Below are 17438 nucleotides of genomic sequence, written 5' to 3'. Positions count from 1 at the left end.
TTTATTAGTACACTCCCATTTTTTGTGCCAAGGTCATTAATGAAACTGTTAAATAAAATTGGTCCCAAGACCAATTCCTGAGGAACTGCACTAGTTACCTCCTTCCAGCCTGGCAGCCTTTCAGTATGACCTGTCTCCCCTTTAACCAATTCCTTATCCACCTTTCAACCCTTATATTAATTCCCACCTTCTCCAATTTAATTGTATCAGATGCCTGATGGAAATCCAGGTAGACTAGATCTACTGCATTTCCTTTGTCTAAAAAGGCAGGTATCTTATCAAAGAAGGAGATCAATATATCTTTTATAAAACCATGTTATATTTTATCCCAATTACCATTTACCTCTATGTCATTAACTACTTTCTCTTCCAACATTTGTTCTAAGACCTTGCATACAACTGAGGTGAAACTAACAGGCTTGTCATCTCCTGGATCACTTATTTTCCCTTTCTTAAAAATAGGATCTTTATTAGTAATTCTCCAATCATAGGGTATAACCCCCGAGTTTACAGATTCATTAAAAATCATGGCTAATGGGCTTGCAATTTCATGTGCCAGTTCCTTTAATATTCTTGGATGGAGATTATCCAGGCCCCCTGATTTAATCCTATTAAACTGTTGGAGTTTGACTTCCAACTTGGATGTCGTAATTTCTACTTCCATATCCTTGTTCTCATTAGCCACCCTGCCACAACCCCTAAACTTGTCATTACCCTTATTAAAAACTGAGGCAAAGTATTTGTTGTGGTGTTGGGCCATGCCTAGATTATCTTTAATCTCCACCCCATCCTCAGTGCTTAGTGATCCCACTTTTTCTTTCCGTGTTTTCTTTTTATTTATATGGCTATCAAATCTTTTAAAATTGGTTTTAATTTTCTTTGCAAGGTCTAACTCTGTTTGGCTTATGGCAGTTCTCACTTTATCCCCACATTCCAAGAGGCAGCTCTCCTTGCTGATCTGTCCCATCCTCCATTCCTCGTAGGCTTTCTGCTTTCTCTTAATCACTGTTTGAAATGTTTGCTCATCCAACTTGGTCTGCAATCCTTCCCTACAGTCACAGTCCAATCACAAGTAGGAGCAGAGAACATATGGAGCATGCTCAGTCACTCTGTAGGGGTGGTGTAAGTGCAGTGTGGTCAACACTAGGAATTGTGAGAGGTTTGAGCAAGCTCAATGAGGATGGAATCTTCGGAGATTTTAGCTGGTAAAATGAAAGAAGTCTCTACCGAGCATGCACAAACTACAATTTTTCAAAGGCTTACAACTCAAGACAGATTTGGGACAGAATCCACGTCTTCATTACAGACACATCCCTGACAGAAAGGCATGGGGGCACTGGAGCTGTTCAAAGAAAAGCTCACTAGAATTTAACATGGCCAAAACAACATGTTTTTCCCTAGTCTCATTCTTGAAATGACTGAATATCAACCAGCCACTGCTATACTAACTTTGGTTTTCTGCGTCTAGGATGCCATCATCCTCAACACCACCCTGTGGGAGCTCTCTGAAAGAAAAGAACACAGGTAATCAACACCTCCTTCACCTACTCCCACTAAGATCCACTGGTAAGGCAATAATATATCATGATCAACAGCACCACAGACAACTGATAGACCTAAAAATATGTGTATGAATACCTCATCTTCACGCACGGCTAAGAGGGGATCAAACATCAGGATAGCCCAGTGCTGTACCTATGACAAACAAAGGTCTGAACTCAAACTGAGAATAAACTAGGAGATCTGAAACACCTAATTAAGCTATTGTGAGATGTCTCATCACAACTTCCTCAATAATCTTAACCAATAATGGAAAATTTGAAACAGGACAAAAAGCATCCAGACTGTCAAATTCAAGTGGTTGTTTCTTATCCAGAGGTTGCACCAATGTTTCCTTAAGGACAGTTGGCACCCTGCTCTCCCTGCTACAAGCATTGACAATTTCCATTAGCAACAGACCTAGTATTTCCCCAACAGCCAGAAAGAACATTACTCCAAAGCTGAAGTAAAAAATTCTCAAAATACTTCCAGCAACATTGGCTAAAGCCCTAGCAGAGAAGTTTTGTTTTCTCAAGATATTGTTCTTCTAGGCAAATAGGACAAAGGCAAATAGCTTGGTTCAAATCAGGGCGCTTTTATCTAGAAAACAAAAATAAATGCCGTTCACAGTAGAAGGGACTCAAATCAAACATCATTATTATCCTTTTATTCTTTTCAACCACCCTGAATCCTGAGTAGGGCCAAGTGTCCTTCCAAGTGGAAGAGGGTGTTAAAATAAAATAGTAATCTCTGTCCTCTGAAGATAAAAAAAAAATCTGAATGAGATAGAGTGATACATACACCACACTTTCACAGTCAGTATCTTCATATAACTGATTAAAAAGCAGTACAAAAGTTGAATTAGTGTCCTAAAGGAACAGATTTAGGAATAGATTGATTTAGTTAGGGTTGGTCCTGCTTTGAGCAGGGCGTTGGATTAGATGACCTCCTGAGGTCTCTTCCAACCCTAATCTTCTATGATGCTAAGACAGTATACAGTGTTGGATCATCAAATTAAATTACCATTTCCGCTATACTAATAGTTACAAATTAATGTTTTTGCACATGCCCCTACACAAATGACATCAGCCTTCAAAGACATTAATCCTATTTACATAACCGTTAAGGCAGGCATCCATTAAAAAAAAAAAAAAGCCTACATAACTCATTTCTTTAAAGACATCACAAAATCTTTTTACTAATTTTCAGTAGGAATTATGGTTTGAAACTATGTTAATAACACTTAATAAAAAATGCAAAGTTAAACCTAAAATGCATAACCAACAATGCAAAATCACAAGCACCAAGACCACTGGTTAGCAGTTGGGTTATCGTCAGTATTGTACAAGACATAAATTCATACCTGCACCTGGAATGATTGCCAGCTTTGTTTCAACTAGACCCATTTTAGCAGAAGATGCTTGAAAAGAAGCATAAAATGTAATGAGTTCTTGATATAATCTATAGTAAATAATAATTTGAAAAAGTTTATACAAAAGAAGATTCTTTACAACAATCAGTTAATTTATTAAACTTGTCTTCCAAACAACAAACCATCACTTAAAAAAGCATTTGCCTATGGAAATACAGAAAGACACCAAATTGATTTGCATTTATTAAAAGAACTAAGAAGCTATTCCCATCAAGACAGGCTCTGTACCTCATTAATTTTCACACAGGAAGATTGCTGATGCAAGTAAATTATTTAGATCCAATAATGCAGAGAATTATTTGTAGATTTTAAAGCACTAAAAGAAAGTGGCAATGTTATTATTTAACAACTTGAAATGGTGGGGAAGTCTGTTTCTGACGATTATGAATTCTTTAGCTGACTGACTACTCCCTCAGGGTCAAACAGCTTAATATACTATGAGTATGCTGGCAACTGCTCAAGAGCAAGTTTCCATTTACTTTCCAACAAATGGTTTTGCAGTTCTGACAGCTGGATAGATCAAGGTTCCTCTTTTCATGTGCTGTTGTCACTTTTATTTTATAAGAGCTTAATTGCTTGTTTAATAATACACTCACAAACTAGTTTGGCCTATTTCCTGCAACCTATTTGTATAGTAACAAATTTTGACGACAAGAGCATTTTAATTATAAAAAAAATTCTCAACCTCTGCCCTAGCCTTCTGGGATCACTGCTAATGATATAGTGAAGACTGCTAACAATAAAATGAAGATCATAAGAATAAATTAAAACAGGCAACAAAAATGCTCTAGCTATCAACAGTAAGTGGTATGAAATTAAACATCAGCAATGATTTCAGTCAAGTTTCTGCTAAATCACATAGAAATAATTGAGCATATGCAATGTCAGAATATAAAACCAGTTTTATAAGGACTGTTGCCAAGGCAAGGATTAGTCAAGCCTTCTGTAATGCTAATAATCTCCTGTTCATTTAATAGGATTCAGTCTTACCTGCCACTCTTATGTCACAGGCTAATGCCAGTTCTAGGCCACCACCTAATGCAGTCCCATCTATCGCAGCAATTGTTGGTACTGGAAGATTAGCTGCAAGAGAAAGTATCACTTAATACCTGCTCACAATGAACATTTGTGAGTCATTCCTGTATTATCTCTTGTTCAAATTACAATCAGATGAGGAAAAACAGTAACATATCTTCTTCAATGACGATGCTGATCTTAAAACCAATTGTCCAGAATGATTGTTCAGTGAACATATGACACTCAATCTTTCTGCAACTAAATTGTGTTGCAAACTTTCCCTTCAGCAGCTGCTCAGTTCTGCTCTTAATTTATATTGTAAACTCCGAAAGCACAGTCCCTGGCATTACAGAAATAACAAAACATTTAAAATTGTTGTATCTGTAGATTTCAGAGTAGCAGCCGTGTTATTCTGTATTCGCAAAAAGAAAAGGAGGACGTGTGGCACCTTAGAGACTAACAAATTTATTTGAGCATAAGCTTTTGTGAGCTACAGCTCACTTCATTGGATGCATTCAGTGGAAAATACAGTGGGGAGATTTATATACATAGAGAACATGAAACAATGGGTGTTACCATACACACTGTAACCAGAGTGATCACTTAAGGTGAGCATTACCAGCAGGAGAGCGGGTGGGGAGGAGGAAGAGAAGAACTTTTGAAGTGATAATCAAGGTAGGCCATTTCAAGCAGTTGACAAGAATGTCCGAGGAACAGTGGGGGGTGGCGGTGGGGGGCATAAACATGGGGAAATAGTTTTACTTTGTGTAATGACCCATCCACTCCCAGTCTCTATTCAAGCCTAAGTTAATTGTATCCAGTTTGCAAATTAATTCCAATTCAGCAGTTTCTCGTTGGAGTCTGTTTTTGAAGTTTTTTTGTTGAGGTATTGCCACTTTTAGGTCTGTAATCGAGTGACCAGAGAGATTGAAGTCTACAGCCAAGCTCTACCACACAACAGCATTTGCTCCAACCCCTCAGACAGAGACAAACACCTACAAGATCTCTATTAAGCATTCTTACAACTACAGTACCCACCTGCGGAAGTGAAGAAACAGATTGACAGAGCCAGAAGAGTACCCAGAAGTCACCTACTACAGGACAGGCCCAACAAAGAAAATAACAGAACGCCACTAGCCATCACCTTCAGCCCCCAACTAAAACCTCTCCAATGCACCATCAAGGATCTACAACCTATCCTGAAGGACGACCCATCACTCTCACAGATCTTGGGAGACAGGCCAGTCCTTGCTTACAGACAGCTCCCCAACCTGAAGCAAATACTCACCGGCAACCACACACCACACAACAGAACTACTAACCCAGGAACCTATCCTTGCAACAAAGCCCGTTGCCAACTGTGTCCACGTATCTATTCAGGGGACACCATCATAGGGCCTAATCACATCAGCCACAATATCAGAGGCTCGTTCACCTGCACATCAACCAATGTGATATATGCCATCATGTGCCAGCAATGCCCCTCTGCCATGTACATTGGTCAAACTGGACAGTCTCTACGTAAAAGAATAAATGGACACAAATCAGACATCAAGAATTATAACGTTCAAAAACCAGTTGGAGAACACTTCAATCTCTCTGGTCACTCGATTACAGACCTAAAAGTGGCAATACCTCAACAAAAAAACTTCAAAAACAGACTCCAACAAGAGACTGCTGAATTGGAATTAATTTGCAAACTGGATACAATTAACTTAGGCTTGAATAGAGACTGGGAGTGGATGGGTCATTACACAAAGTAAAACTATTTCTCCATGTTTATCCCCCCAACCCCCACCGTTCCTCAGACATTCTTGTCAACTGCTGGAAATGGCCCACCTTGATTATCACTACAAAAGGTTCTCCCCTCCCCCATCCCCCTGCTCTCCTGCTGGTAATAGCTCACCTTAAGTGATCACTCTGGTTACAGTGTGTATGGTAACACCCATTGTTTCATGTTCTCTGTGTATATAAATCTCCCCACTGTATTTTCCACTGAATGCATCTGATGAAGTGAGCTGTAGCTCACGAAAGCTTATGCTCAAATAAATTTATTAGTCTCTAAGGCACCACAAGTACTCCTTTTCTTTTTGTATCTGTAGCCTTGCCAGAGCACAGTTGAAACATACATGTAATTAGCAGCAACTGTAATCAGGTTAGAGCTGGCAGCTCTGTGCATCTGAGCATTGCCAAGTATGGTATCCCCACATCATGATGGGTCTTTTCCCATGTACTTGACCATGGGGGAGCAGCTACTAGATGGCTGAGTAGGGTGAAGTACGGGAAGGAATTCTCAGTCTAGTGATACTAATCTCACCAAACATATCTAACAGGTTGTGTGGTCACCAGGGAACTGTGAAATCATGATATTGTTTGCATATCATTTTTATTATAATATATGCATATATAATTGTGATAAAAATATAAGCATCCATCCTCATCTTTATTGATTTTAGGTTCTTTCCTTTCATGTTCACGGTGCGCTAAATGAAGACTGGAGGAGAATGCTATTCTAGGGTTTCCTACTTTCTTCAGTGTGTGGATCACAATTTAACAAAGAGATAGTTGAGAAGGCAACCTCTGACCAGCTCCCCTCCTATTCATGAGCACATAATATCTCTTTGGAAAATACAGCAATTGGTTACAGAGAAAAGTATCAGGAAACTAATTCATTTTTAGGTGTCTTTATTGCAAAAATAACAGAAACAAAAAGGAAAGCCAGCACAATTTGTACAGCCAGCAGTCTTTAGACCACCAATAAGCAGTCCATAGATCACCTCTAGTTCAGGACCAAGAGTTTTGAAAGTTCTGCATTATTCTATATTACATCTATGCTATTACAGCAATAATTGACTCGTTGAAATTATCTGTGAGTAGTCTTTTACTGCCAATAAAAACTGGCACCAATAAAGCACCCTAAAAAATATTTGTCACTCCAGGCATCAGAAGTTATTTGCAAGGCTCCAAAATAGCTATTACACACACCAGCTACCAGATAGCATATAGGGAGTAAAGGATCAGGAACCAGGCCTACCCAGGTCCTATCTTTGTTCGTCCACTTTTCCCATATATTGTACGTGAAGATAGAAAGGACAGACTTCTCTAATTCCGTTCAGGAACTGAGCTGCCAGCATGATAATCAGGAACCCATATCTATGCCCTTGTATACTAAGCATGACAGAATCTGGCTTCAAAAGTTAAAAGTTGCCATAGATCAACTAACAGAGATAGATAACTGAAAAATAACTCCTGGACCATTGAAAGCTTAATTGCCAGTAATCACAATTTTTAGTGATTATTACCTACATTACTCCTGCGGGAATTCTGTGCCACTGTGCATGCACATAATTTATGAGCCTTGCACATTTTTATTTTTGCGCAGAAAAAGCTTCTGCTGAAAAGTTGCTGCAGTTCCGCCTTTTGCCCACTAGAGGGTGCTGTGACAACAGCCCACAGCAGCAGCTCCCATCAGAAAATAACTTCTGCAGGTCTGCCTTTTGCCCACTAGAGGGCACTGTGGCAATAGAACACAGCAGCTGCTCCCAGCCCAGCTAGGGAAGAGAAAGAGCCTGCAGAGCCTTCTTCACAGTACCTGTAGGGCCAGGTCAGGAGACCAGGGCTATGGAGAGATAGACTGTGTGGGGATGCGGGGGGGGGGGGGGTCAGACAGGGGCTCATAAGGGCTAGTCGGGGAGGGCAGACTGGGGCAGGGGCTCAATGGGAGATGAGGCTTAGGGCCAAAGCGGGAAGAGGTGCAGGGCCACATAGGGATGGGGGAATGGCTGAGTAGGGGCACAGAGACACATAGGGATGGGGGACAGGGTGCAGGGCCACATAGGGACAGGGGGTGCTTGAGTGGGAGCACATGGGGACAGAAGGAGGGGGTGCAGGGCCACATGGGGATGCAGAAGTGGGTGTCTGAGCGGAGATGGAGTGACACATATGGACAGGGGGTGCAAGGATACATGGGGATGGGGAGTGAGTGTCTGACTGGGGGTGGAGGGACACATGTGCCTGACTGAATGGGAGAGGCTAGGGGTCAGCCAGGGTCTGCATGGGGGGAGCTCCCTAACAGTCCTTCCCTTCCCCCGCCCCCATACCCAACAACCCTCCAAGTTCACCCCCAGGCTCCTTCCCTCTAACTCAGCTCCTCTGTTACCTGACTCCACCCAGCCTTTGCACTGCTTCTGGGGTGTGTGGGAAATATGGTTCTGTACTGTAGTTTAAATGAATTATTGCTCAGAGTTCTGCATTAATATGCCTACTAAGGAATCTACTTGTCAAAAAACATTTTCTGATGTTGTTGTTGTCTGTATTGTTACAGACATACTTGCTGACAAGTATTTTGAAATAAAGGACCAAAAATACTTGAAACTGGTGTGATTATATTTGAATTATTTATTTTAACAAATAAAATATGCAGAATTTTGCAGAATTTGAAAATACTGTGCACAGATTTTTTTCATTTTTTGTTGCAGAATTTTTTATTTTGGGGGGCAGAATTCCCCCAGGAGTACTAAGAGGATTCTCTTGAGAGGATAGCAAATAATCACAGCCTCCATGGATAATGTTCTGAGTACTAACTAAATAATGACTGGAGGACTCAAAGCTAGGCTGCTTCATTTGGTGGTAAAATAGATTAGTCATTTAGAATGTTAGCTACAGTGCAAACCAAACACACCATCCCACAAGGAAATGAAGACTCAGGAGTAGAAAAATATTATAAAATCAACTTGTTTTAAAGAATTACAGCTAAAGTTCCTAATAAGCAGTTCTAAAATTCAAAACTCAGAAATAAAAAGGAGTTTGGTTTTCTTTACCTCGTGTTAGCATGCTATGCCATCACTTCACAATGAGTTTAATTCTAAAGAGCCAATTGCAAACTGGCAGTTGACTGAGTGACACTTGAAAGGTAGTCTCTGAATTCTCCATAGCTGCTCTGTGCTAATCTGTGACATGCACATATCAAAAGAACAGTAGAATTATCCATTTTAACATCCTTTCACATAACAGAAAAAAATAAACATAAATGTAAAACTGTAATTGTTTTGGATAAAAAAAATTGCGTTCCAAAGTAGTAAAAATTAACATCAAGGGTACAGCCTGTTGGAATATTCACAGATTGCTTGTGTTATCTTCATTTTTGAAATACTGTATGCATAAAACAGTCCAGTTCAAAGCAATTCTGATCAAACATTTGAAGATCAAGTCCTGCAGATTCAGTTGATTTGGATGCACTCAGATTTGAAGAATGCTAAATTGAGCAGATAGTCATGTCAGTCTCAACAATGATTTTACATGGCATGACTCAGTTGCCAAATGGTGAGTGACAGACAAAATCTATTTAAAGCCTTTTCCAGCAGCTTGTTTTATTCCAGAACATTCCACAATTTCAGTCACTCTCTGGAATGGTTTTGACACACTGTAAATAAAGGCACACCACATTAAGGCATGTTTTGCATATCCTAGTCAGCAGCTGGGCAATAGGAATAGATTTCAAATGTGATTAGTATTTATCAATGCAGAATCACAAGGTGCAAGTCTACAGAAGGAATTAAAAGTATGGTTGGGTGGGCAGATTAATGAATAATTTAACAGAAAAATAGAGAGTGCAAAATACAGACCAGATAGGTAAAGTAATCTATTCTAGTATAGAGCTGAAAGTTGTCTGTAGAGGGAGAAGTAGTAAAAACTTTAAAAAAAGGTCTAGGTAATAAGGTAACACATTAAAATATATACAGAAGTTAGGGTTGTGTCAAAGTATAGCAGAGCATCAGAATAAGGAATCAAAGGCAAAATAAGGCAGGTCATATAATGAATTTCTGAAGGATTATTTCACATATCACATACACTGTGAGTCACGAAGCAAAAAGGCCAAGGACCTTAAGTCATCTAAGAGAAACAATAATTCACCAAAAATACAATTCAACTACAATTTCTAAACAAAAACTTGATGGGAGAGGTAATTCCCTGCATTTATTTTGTATTACTGGCAAAGGTACAACATTAAGGAACTCAGACACCACAGTGGTGGATACAATATAAAAACCTAGGTAGGTAGATCACACAGTCAATCAGAAAACTTCAAAAGCTGTGTCCAGAATTGAGGATTCATAACACTGCAGATTGTTATAACAACACTGGTAGGTATATGGACCTTCTAGTGTATGGTAGCAGGGTCACACAGCCAGTTAACACATGGCAAGCTAGTGCGCTGTAGATTTACACCCTGGCTTTCCACCCAAAAAGCGTCCACGTAAACAAGCCCTAAAATAACTGTCTGATTGGAGGTGGGTAGCAGGAGTCCTAACAATAACTGCAGAACAGTCCTACTAAAGTTGGCATCTGGTCTGGAAGCCTCTACTTAAGAGCAGTGTCTTGTAAATGTGTGGACCAAGCTCCACTTAGCAAATTTCAGAAATGGGGCCTCTCATCAAACAGGGCGCATAGGCTGCGTGAGCTCTAGTGCAGCAGTTTTCAAACTGTGAATTGGGACCCCAAAGTGGGTCGTGATCACATTTTAATGGGGTCACCAGGGTTGGCTTAGACTTGCTGAGGCCCGGGGCCAAAGTCCAAGCCTCACCAGCAACGAGAATCAGGTTACAGGCCCAGGCTTCGGTCCCACCCTGGAATCGTGTACTAATTTTTGCTGTCAGAAGAGGGTTGCAGTGCAATGAAGTTTGAGAACCCCAGCTCTAACGGAATGAGCTCCAATGTGACTCTAACCAGGCTAACTTGTAACATGCCTTTAAACAGCTGAAGACCCATTTAGATAATTTCCATGAGACTATTGCCTTCCCCTTAAACTTTTCTGCAAAAACCACAAACAGTCTAGGTGTGTTCCTGAATAGTTTTGTCCTGTCAATGTAAAAAATGATAGTGCCCTTACCACATCAAGTGTTTGCAGGTTAACTTCCCCAGAGATGGAGTGAGGCATGGGGATGAAAATTGGGAGATAATTAAACTGGTTCACATGGAATTCTGAAAAAAACTTTGGGCAGGAACTTGGATGAGGACTAAGTGACTCTGTCTTTATGAAACACTGTATAAGAGGGACCCATCATTAGGGCTTGAATTTCCCTTACCCTTCAAGATGATGTAATGGCCAATAAAAAGGCAGTCTTTGTAGATCTATGGTAAAGGAAAAAGGCCTCTAGGGGATTAAAGGCAGAACCCACCAACCCTGCTAATACTATACTGAGGTTCCAAGAAGGACGGGGATCCTAAACTGGGAGAATATATGAATAAGGTCCTTAAGGAACACGACCATTGCACAGTGGGAAATACAGTATGACCCTGGATAGGAGGATGATGTGCACATACTGCTGCAAGATGGATCGTTATGGTCCACCAGCTGTTAGAAAGTCCATTTTGTTTCAGAGCTAGTAAATAGTCCAATATTGCTGAAACTGGTAATGTCAAGGGTGACAACTGGTGCTGAAATGCCTAACTAGAAAACCTCTTCTGTTTAGCTTTATAAGTCAGTTAGTCTGGCTGAGGATTCCTGCTTTGGAGCAGAACATTCTGAACTTCAATTAAACAGCTTCTTTCAGTGGATGTCATCAAGACAGCTTCCAGGCTAACAAATGTAATAAAGGTGGGTATGGATCTGATGGTTGTTCCACAAGACTAGAGCAGGTACAGTCATGTCAGCTAGAGCAGGTACAGTCATGGGGGGCTGTGTTGAGTGATTCATCAGATCTGAATACCAGAACTACCTGGCCCATGCTGAGGTTATTATAATCATCAGTCCAGAGTCTTGCCTCAATTTCCTCAGAACCTTCAGTATCATGGGATGGGCAGAAAAAGCATATATTAGTCCCAGTGACCAAAGGATGAGAAAAGTGTCTGCCAGGAGCCCAAACTCAACACTTCTCTGGAACAAAATGTTTGAAACTTGTAGTTTTGGCTTGTAATAACCAAGTCTATTTCTAGGAATCCTCACTTGCAAAAGATGTTCTGAATATTTGACAAACTACTCAGGGTTGTTTGAGAATTACTGCTGAATTTGTCTGGTAAGGTGTTCCAAAGATCAATAAGATTTTGAGCCACTGATGTGATTTGATTTGGAATGCACCATGTCCAGAGCCAGATGGATTCCAGACAAGAGTCGAGATGACTTGGTTCCTCCTTCTCTGTTCATGTAATGCACAGCTGTGTTGTTGTCTGTCAGCACCTGGATTGTAGCTCTTCAGAGTAAAGGCAGAAATACATTGCATGCCAAGTGGAAGGCTCTGCGTTCCAGGATATTTATATGCAGATGAGCTCCCTGAGGGGACAACATGCCTTGAGTTATTAAGTAATCTAGATGAGCTCACCATCTCCATTGTGAGTGTAGACATACATCATTAGTGCCTTAGTAGGTAGAAGTGCAGAGAAACTTATTCCCTTGCATACCTGAAGAGGGGCTTTCCACCAGTTTAACATGACAGCTTCTTGACCAACATGTCCATGTGGTTTCTCCTGGATATATACACTGTTTTCAATCATCCTTGCGTGGAACATAGGTGAAGTCTTACAAACTGCATCATACAGGTGCATGAGGCCATGTGTCCCAGATATCTAAAGTATGCTCTTACTGATGGTTTTGGGTGAGCCTGAAGTTGGTTAATGAGGTTTACTGTCACCTGGAATGATTCCTACGGAAGATCAGATCTCACTGACCTGGAATCTAACTCACAGTACTCTAGTGAATTCTATGCTTTGTTCTACAATGAACAAGTTTGGATTTCTCTGTTGACTTTGAGTTCCAGGTTGTGAAGAGCTTTAATGGTCACCTGTTGGAGTGATCTTCCTCAAATCAGCCAGTTGCTGAGGTATATATAGCTTTGGACTTCTTTTCTCCTTAGATCATCCTCATAACTTGTCATTCCAAAACTGCAGCCAAGACCTGGTGTTGTCACTTGTCTCAAATAGTTCCTCAGGGGTAGGATGTTGACGGGGACACAGGATCAGGCAGTGTTCAAGTGTTTGCTTTGGCTCTTCACTTTTGGGGTTATTCCTCAGCTTCTACTTGATCATATTGTCTACAGTCTTTGTCATCCTAACTTGCACTCAATTTAAGGTACAGCAGTATTTTCATTCAAGATCAGTGCTTGGGGAGGGAATTGTTCTGAAGACAGGTTCTCCAGGATCATTGGAATATCTTGCCATTTTGTTACTCTGTAGCCTTGCACAGAGGTATTTTGGGGTAAAGGATTTTCAGAGGCAAAGTTTTTTGTGGACTTTAGCCTCTTGCATGGTCAAATGTGCCCATATAGTCTCAAATTTTATGCACCTGGTTTTTGTCCCTCCTTTCTACTGAAGGCATCCTGCCTCACTGATGATGGTGTAATCCCTGTGAGGCAGTGTAGAGACAGCATCCAGGTCGGTTTCAAAGTACCTGTGATGATCCTATAGGCTTGACTGAGTTCAGTATCAATTGTGTGTGCATGGCTTGAACACAACCATACCAGAACACAGTACTCTACAGCTGAGTAACACAAGTCAAGACTGGTTGCTCTGTGTATTTTGAGGTCAGCTCCCCATTTTGTACTGTGTACTCCTGAGCTAGTGCAAGTCTGTCAACCAACATTGGGAATCACACCTCCCAGCTGCAGTGTAGACATACCCTTTGTGTCTTTCTCCCAAGGTGTTGATTTGGGAGGCCCTGACTGCTGCAACCTCTCAGACAGCAGCTACCACAAATAAACCTGGTAACTACATGGAAAAAGTATTCAAATCCCTTGGAAGAGACTTTGTACCTCCTGTCAGCTCACTTGGACATGGCCAGAATAGATGCTGGTACGTGCCACAGGCCTTTCACAGGCTCCAGCAGTCCCTCATTTATAAGTATGATGAGCCCCTCCCCAGGCATGGAAAGGCGCAAGATGTTCAGAAGTTTGTGAGGATGTTCCTGCACCACTTCCAGAGGCATATCTAGAGTCGTTGCCATTAGCTTAATGAAATTATCAACTAAAGGAACAATTGAGGGATTTACTGCTTCACTGGGATACGAGGAGGAGACTGGAGCAGGAATAAATTGATCTTCCCATACAGATGTAATTCCTCATCACTTTCTCCTGCCTTTGCAGGATCTGAGGCTGCACTAGCTAATCTGGCTATGTGGGTTTATAGTGCCTCTTTGGGAAAGGTGATCTAGGCCTAGAATGGTTTGAAGATGCAGGCCATGAATTGTGAATTTGGCTGTTCCACGAGGGCATTCAGTAGGGCCAAAGCTGATATAGGTATTGGTACTGGGATAGGGGACACATGAGGGGAGGGGGGAGTACAAAAAAGAATGCTCCCTATGAGCCCTGGGTTCTTTCCTGCTCTCCCTTACAGATCCGTCCTCAAAAATCTCTTCCTGACTCCCACTTTGCCACCCTAGGAGAAGGAGGAGGCTGCTGCTATGTAGGAGATGAGTCCCAAGTACATACCTTGGAATGAAGGTGAACAAGTACACCATTTTCAAGACAGGCACCGTCCTGTGAGGAATTCTCTGTTTCTGCTGGGCTCTCACTAACAAGGTAGGGCATGAAGTCTGTATCAGAGATATCTCCTTTACCTACCATGTCAATAGACTTAATAGCCAGTGGCTTAGTTATCACCTCTTTCATTCAGGAAACCCCAGTACAGGGACCACTGTTAAATCACTTGGTACCATACATGTGCTGGGTACTAAAACACTAGGTACCAATGCGCTGGGCACAAAGGAACAGAATTCCAATGTTGCCTGTACAGAAACACCATTTGCCAGCATGCTGGGTTGAAGAACCAGTACTGAGGTTAGTGGGTGCCATCAGTGCTCTCTTAACAGTTGGAACCAGGGCACCAGAGGGATTCTTCCCAGGCCATTGGCTGCCTTGACTGCTGAGCCCCAGTCAACATGACTTGTGTCATAAATATAAAGGGAAGGGTAAACCCCTTAAAAATCCCTCCTGGCCAGAGGAAAAATCCTCTTACCTGTAAAGGGTTAAGAAGCTAAAGGTAACCTTGCTGGCACCTGACCAAAATGACCAATGAGGAGACAAGATACTTTCAAAAGCTGGGAGGAGGGAGAAAAACAAAGGGTCTGGGTCTATCTGTATGCTGCTTTTGCTGGGGACAGAACAAGAATGGAGTCTTAGAATTTAGTAAGTAATCTAGCTAGGTATGTGTTAGATTATGATTTCTTTAAATGGCTGAGAAAATAGCTGTGCTGAATAGAATGAATATTCCTGTCTGTGTGTCTTTTTTGTAACTTAAGGTTTTACCTAGAGGGACTCTCTATGTTTTGAATCTAATTACCCTGTAAGGTATTTACCATCCTGATTTTACAGAGGTAATTCTTTTCTTTTTACTTCTATTAAAAGTCTTCTTGTAAGGAAACTGAATGCTTTTTCATTGTTCTAAGATCCAAGGGTTTGGGTCTGTGGTCACCTATTCCAATTGGTGAGGATTTTTACCAAACCTTCCCCAGGAAGTGGGGTACAAGGGTTGGGAGGATTTTGGGGGGGAAAGACGTGTCCAAACTCCGTTTTTTCAGGAACCCAGATAAAGTTTGATGGTGGCAGTGGAAATCCAAGGGCAAAGGGTAAAATAATTTGTACCTTGGGGAAGTTTTAATCTAAGCTGGTAAAAGTAAGCTCAGGAGGTTTTCATGCAGGTCCCCACATCTGTACCCTAGAGTTCAGAGTGGGGAAGGAACCTTGACAACTTGTGAATCCTATACCTCAATTTAGTAGACACCAGACCGAGTGATCTATGGCTTAGTTCAACTCTGGAGTATTGCTCCTTCCTAACCTTGCCAGAGGTCAAAACTGGAATGGAAATGGATGACAGGGACTTCTTGGTTGAGGTAGCCAGGGAGCTCAGGATGGAATCTCAACTCATTAGAGAGCTCAAGGACAGGGACTGACAGAGGACTGAGGGACCAGCTGCATTGTTCCTTTTGATGTCCAAGGTAGCTTGCATAAAAAGATCCAGGAGGAACAATTTTAAGTGAGCTTGTCCACCTTTCTAAATCCATTTAGAGAAGGAATGACATATGGTAAATTGCTAAGGAACATGTCCTTCTCCTAAATGAAACTTGTATCTAGAGTATTCAACATTAAAGTACTGAAGATTAACAGAAGGAGCATGTTTTAAACCCCACAGATTTTGCTTCTACTATTGAAGTAGTAGAGTTCGTGTGTGGGGAGAAAGGATAGCGGTCCTAGCCTAAAAAACAGAACCTGACTAAAATGGTTGCTTGGGTTTGTGTTGGTAACAGACAACAAAACTAACAACTAGCACACTGAACAGAGAAGCAGGCAGACACTGCAAGAGTTCCATCTTGCTGCCATGGACAGTAAGAAGGAAGTGAGGGGTGGCTGGGCCCTCTTTACCCTTTATGCTTTCAGGTGGGGGACAGGAAGACAGAATGCAGGCATGGTCCCAGCAGACACTGCTGGCTAAGAGAATCTGATTAAGCATACAAGGCGCATACGCACAGGAGTGGACTCCACATGGATAATCACTTGAAGAAGAACACTATAGATATTTGTTCTATGCAAGGGTATGTCTACACAGCAAATAAAAAGCCATGGCTGGCCCGTGCCAACTAACTCGGGCTCACAGGGCTCAGGCTGCAGGGCTGTTTCACTGCTGTGTAGACTTCTGGGCTTGGACTGGAGCCCGGGCTCTATGACCCTGCAGGGTTGGAGATTCCAGAGCTCTGGCTGCAGCCTGAGCCCAGAAGTTTACATAGCAATGTAATAGGTCCGCAGCCTGAGTAGGCTGGCATGGGCCAACTGCCAGTTTTTCTTTGCTGTGTAGAAATACTCCAAGAGGACAATTTATGAAGTCCACTCATCTTCAGAATGTTGGAAGCTATCCCCGGTGAGCTTCAGAAATTTCTGAAGAATTTAAGTTTTCACTGATGACCAAGATTTTCAAAATTAACTAGTGATTTTTGGTACCTCAATTTATGAATGCTCATCTTCAGACACCCACCGAGGCTTGATTTTCAGAATGTGCTGAGCTCCCACCTCCCAGAAAATTCACTAGGATTGACCATGAACACCTTTAAAAATGTGCTAGCTGATAAGTCTATAACAGGTGCTAAGTGGTGTTTAAAATATGTTAATTAAAACATGCTAGCTACAATACAAGCAAATTTCCTAATCTATACAGGCCCATGATCTCACAGGTATTTTTCACTTTGGTTCAAAGACTTAGGCCATGTCTATATTAGCACTTACATTGGAAAAACTTCTGTCGCTCAAGGGTGTGAAAAAACATAAGCCTTGTGCGCACAGCGCTACGTCAGCAGGCTACCACCATAGCTACCGCTGCTCGCTGAGATGGTTTTATTATGTCAATGGGAGAGCTATCCCCCATTGGCATAACATGGCTACACAAGTGCTCTTACAGTGGCACAGCTGTATTGGCACAGCTGTTCTGCTGTAAGCTTGTAAGTGTAGACATGGCCTTAGTTCTCATGCTAGCA

The 17438-nt window shown here is 41.5% G+C and overlaps 1 protein-coding gene across 6 annotated transcripts in view; it reads right to left on the bottom strand.

Annotated features, from left to right (window-relative positions):
• The window catches only part of AUH (AU RNA binding methylglutaconyl-CoA hydratase), a 510281-nt gene that overhangs the window by 101688 nt on the left and 391155 nt on the right, over window positions 1–17438 (bottom strand). For 5 of the 6 annotated variants that reach the window (XM_075128633.1, XM_075128634.1, XM_048849846.2 and 2 more), the window contains 2 exons: window positions 3962–4054; window positions 2903–2959 (listed from right to left, as the gene is read on the bottom strand). The exons of the other annotated variant lie outside the window; for it this stretch is intronic. In XM_075128633.1, coding sequence (XP_074984734.1) covers window positions 2903–2959; window positions 3962–4054 — 150 coding nt within the window. The remainder of the gene's footprint in view (window positions 1–2902; window positions 2960–3961; window positions 4055–17438) is intronic. 6 annotated transcript variants of the gene reach the window in all.

The sequence above is a fragment of the Caretta caretta genome, chromosome 5 (assembly GCF_965140235.1).
Source record: "Caretta caretta isolate rCarCar2 chromosome 5, rCarCar1.hap1, whole genome shotgun sequence".
Lineage (NCBI taxonomy): Eukaryota > Metazoa > Chordata > Testudines > Cheloniidae > Caretta > Caretta caretta.
The sequence above is the reverse complement of the archived record's forward strand: the minus strand, read 5'-3'. Positions and strand labels throughout refer to the sequence as shown.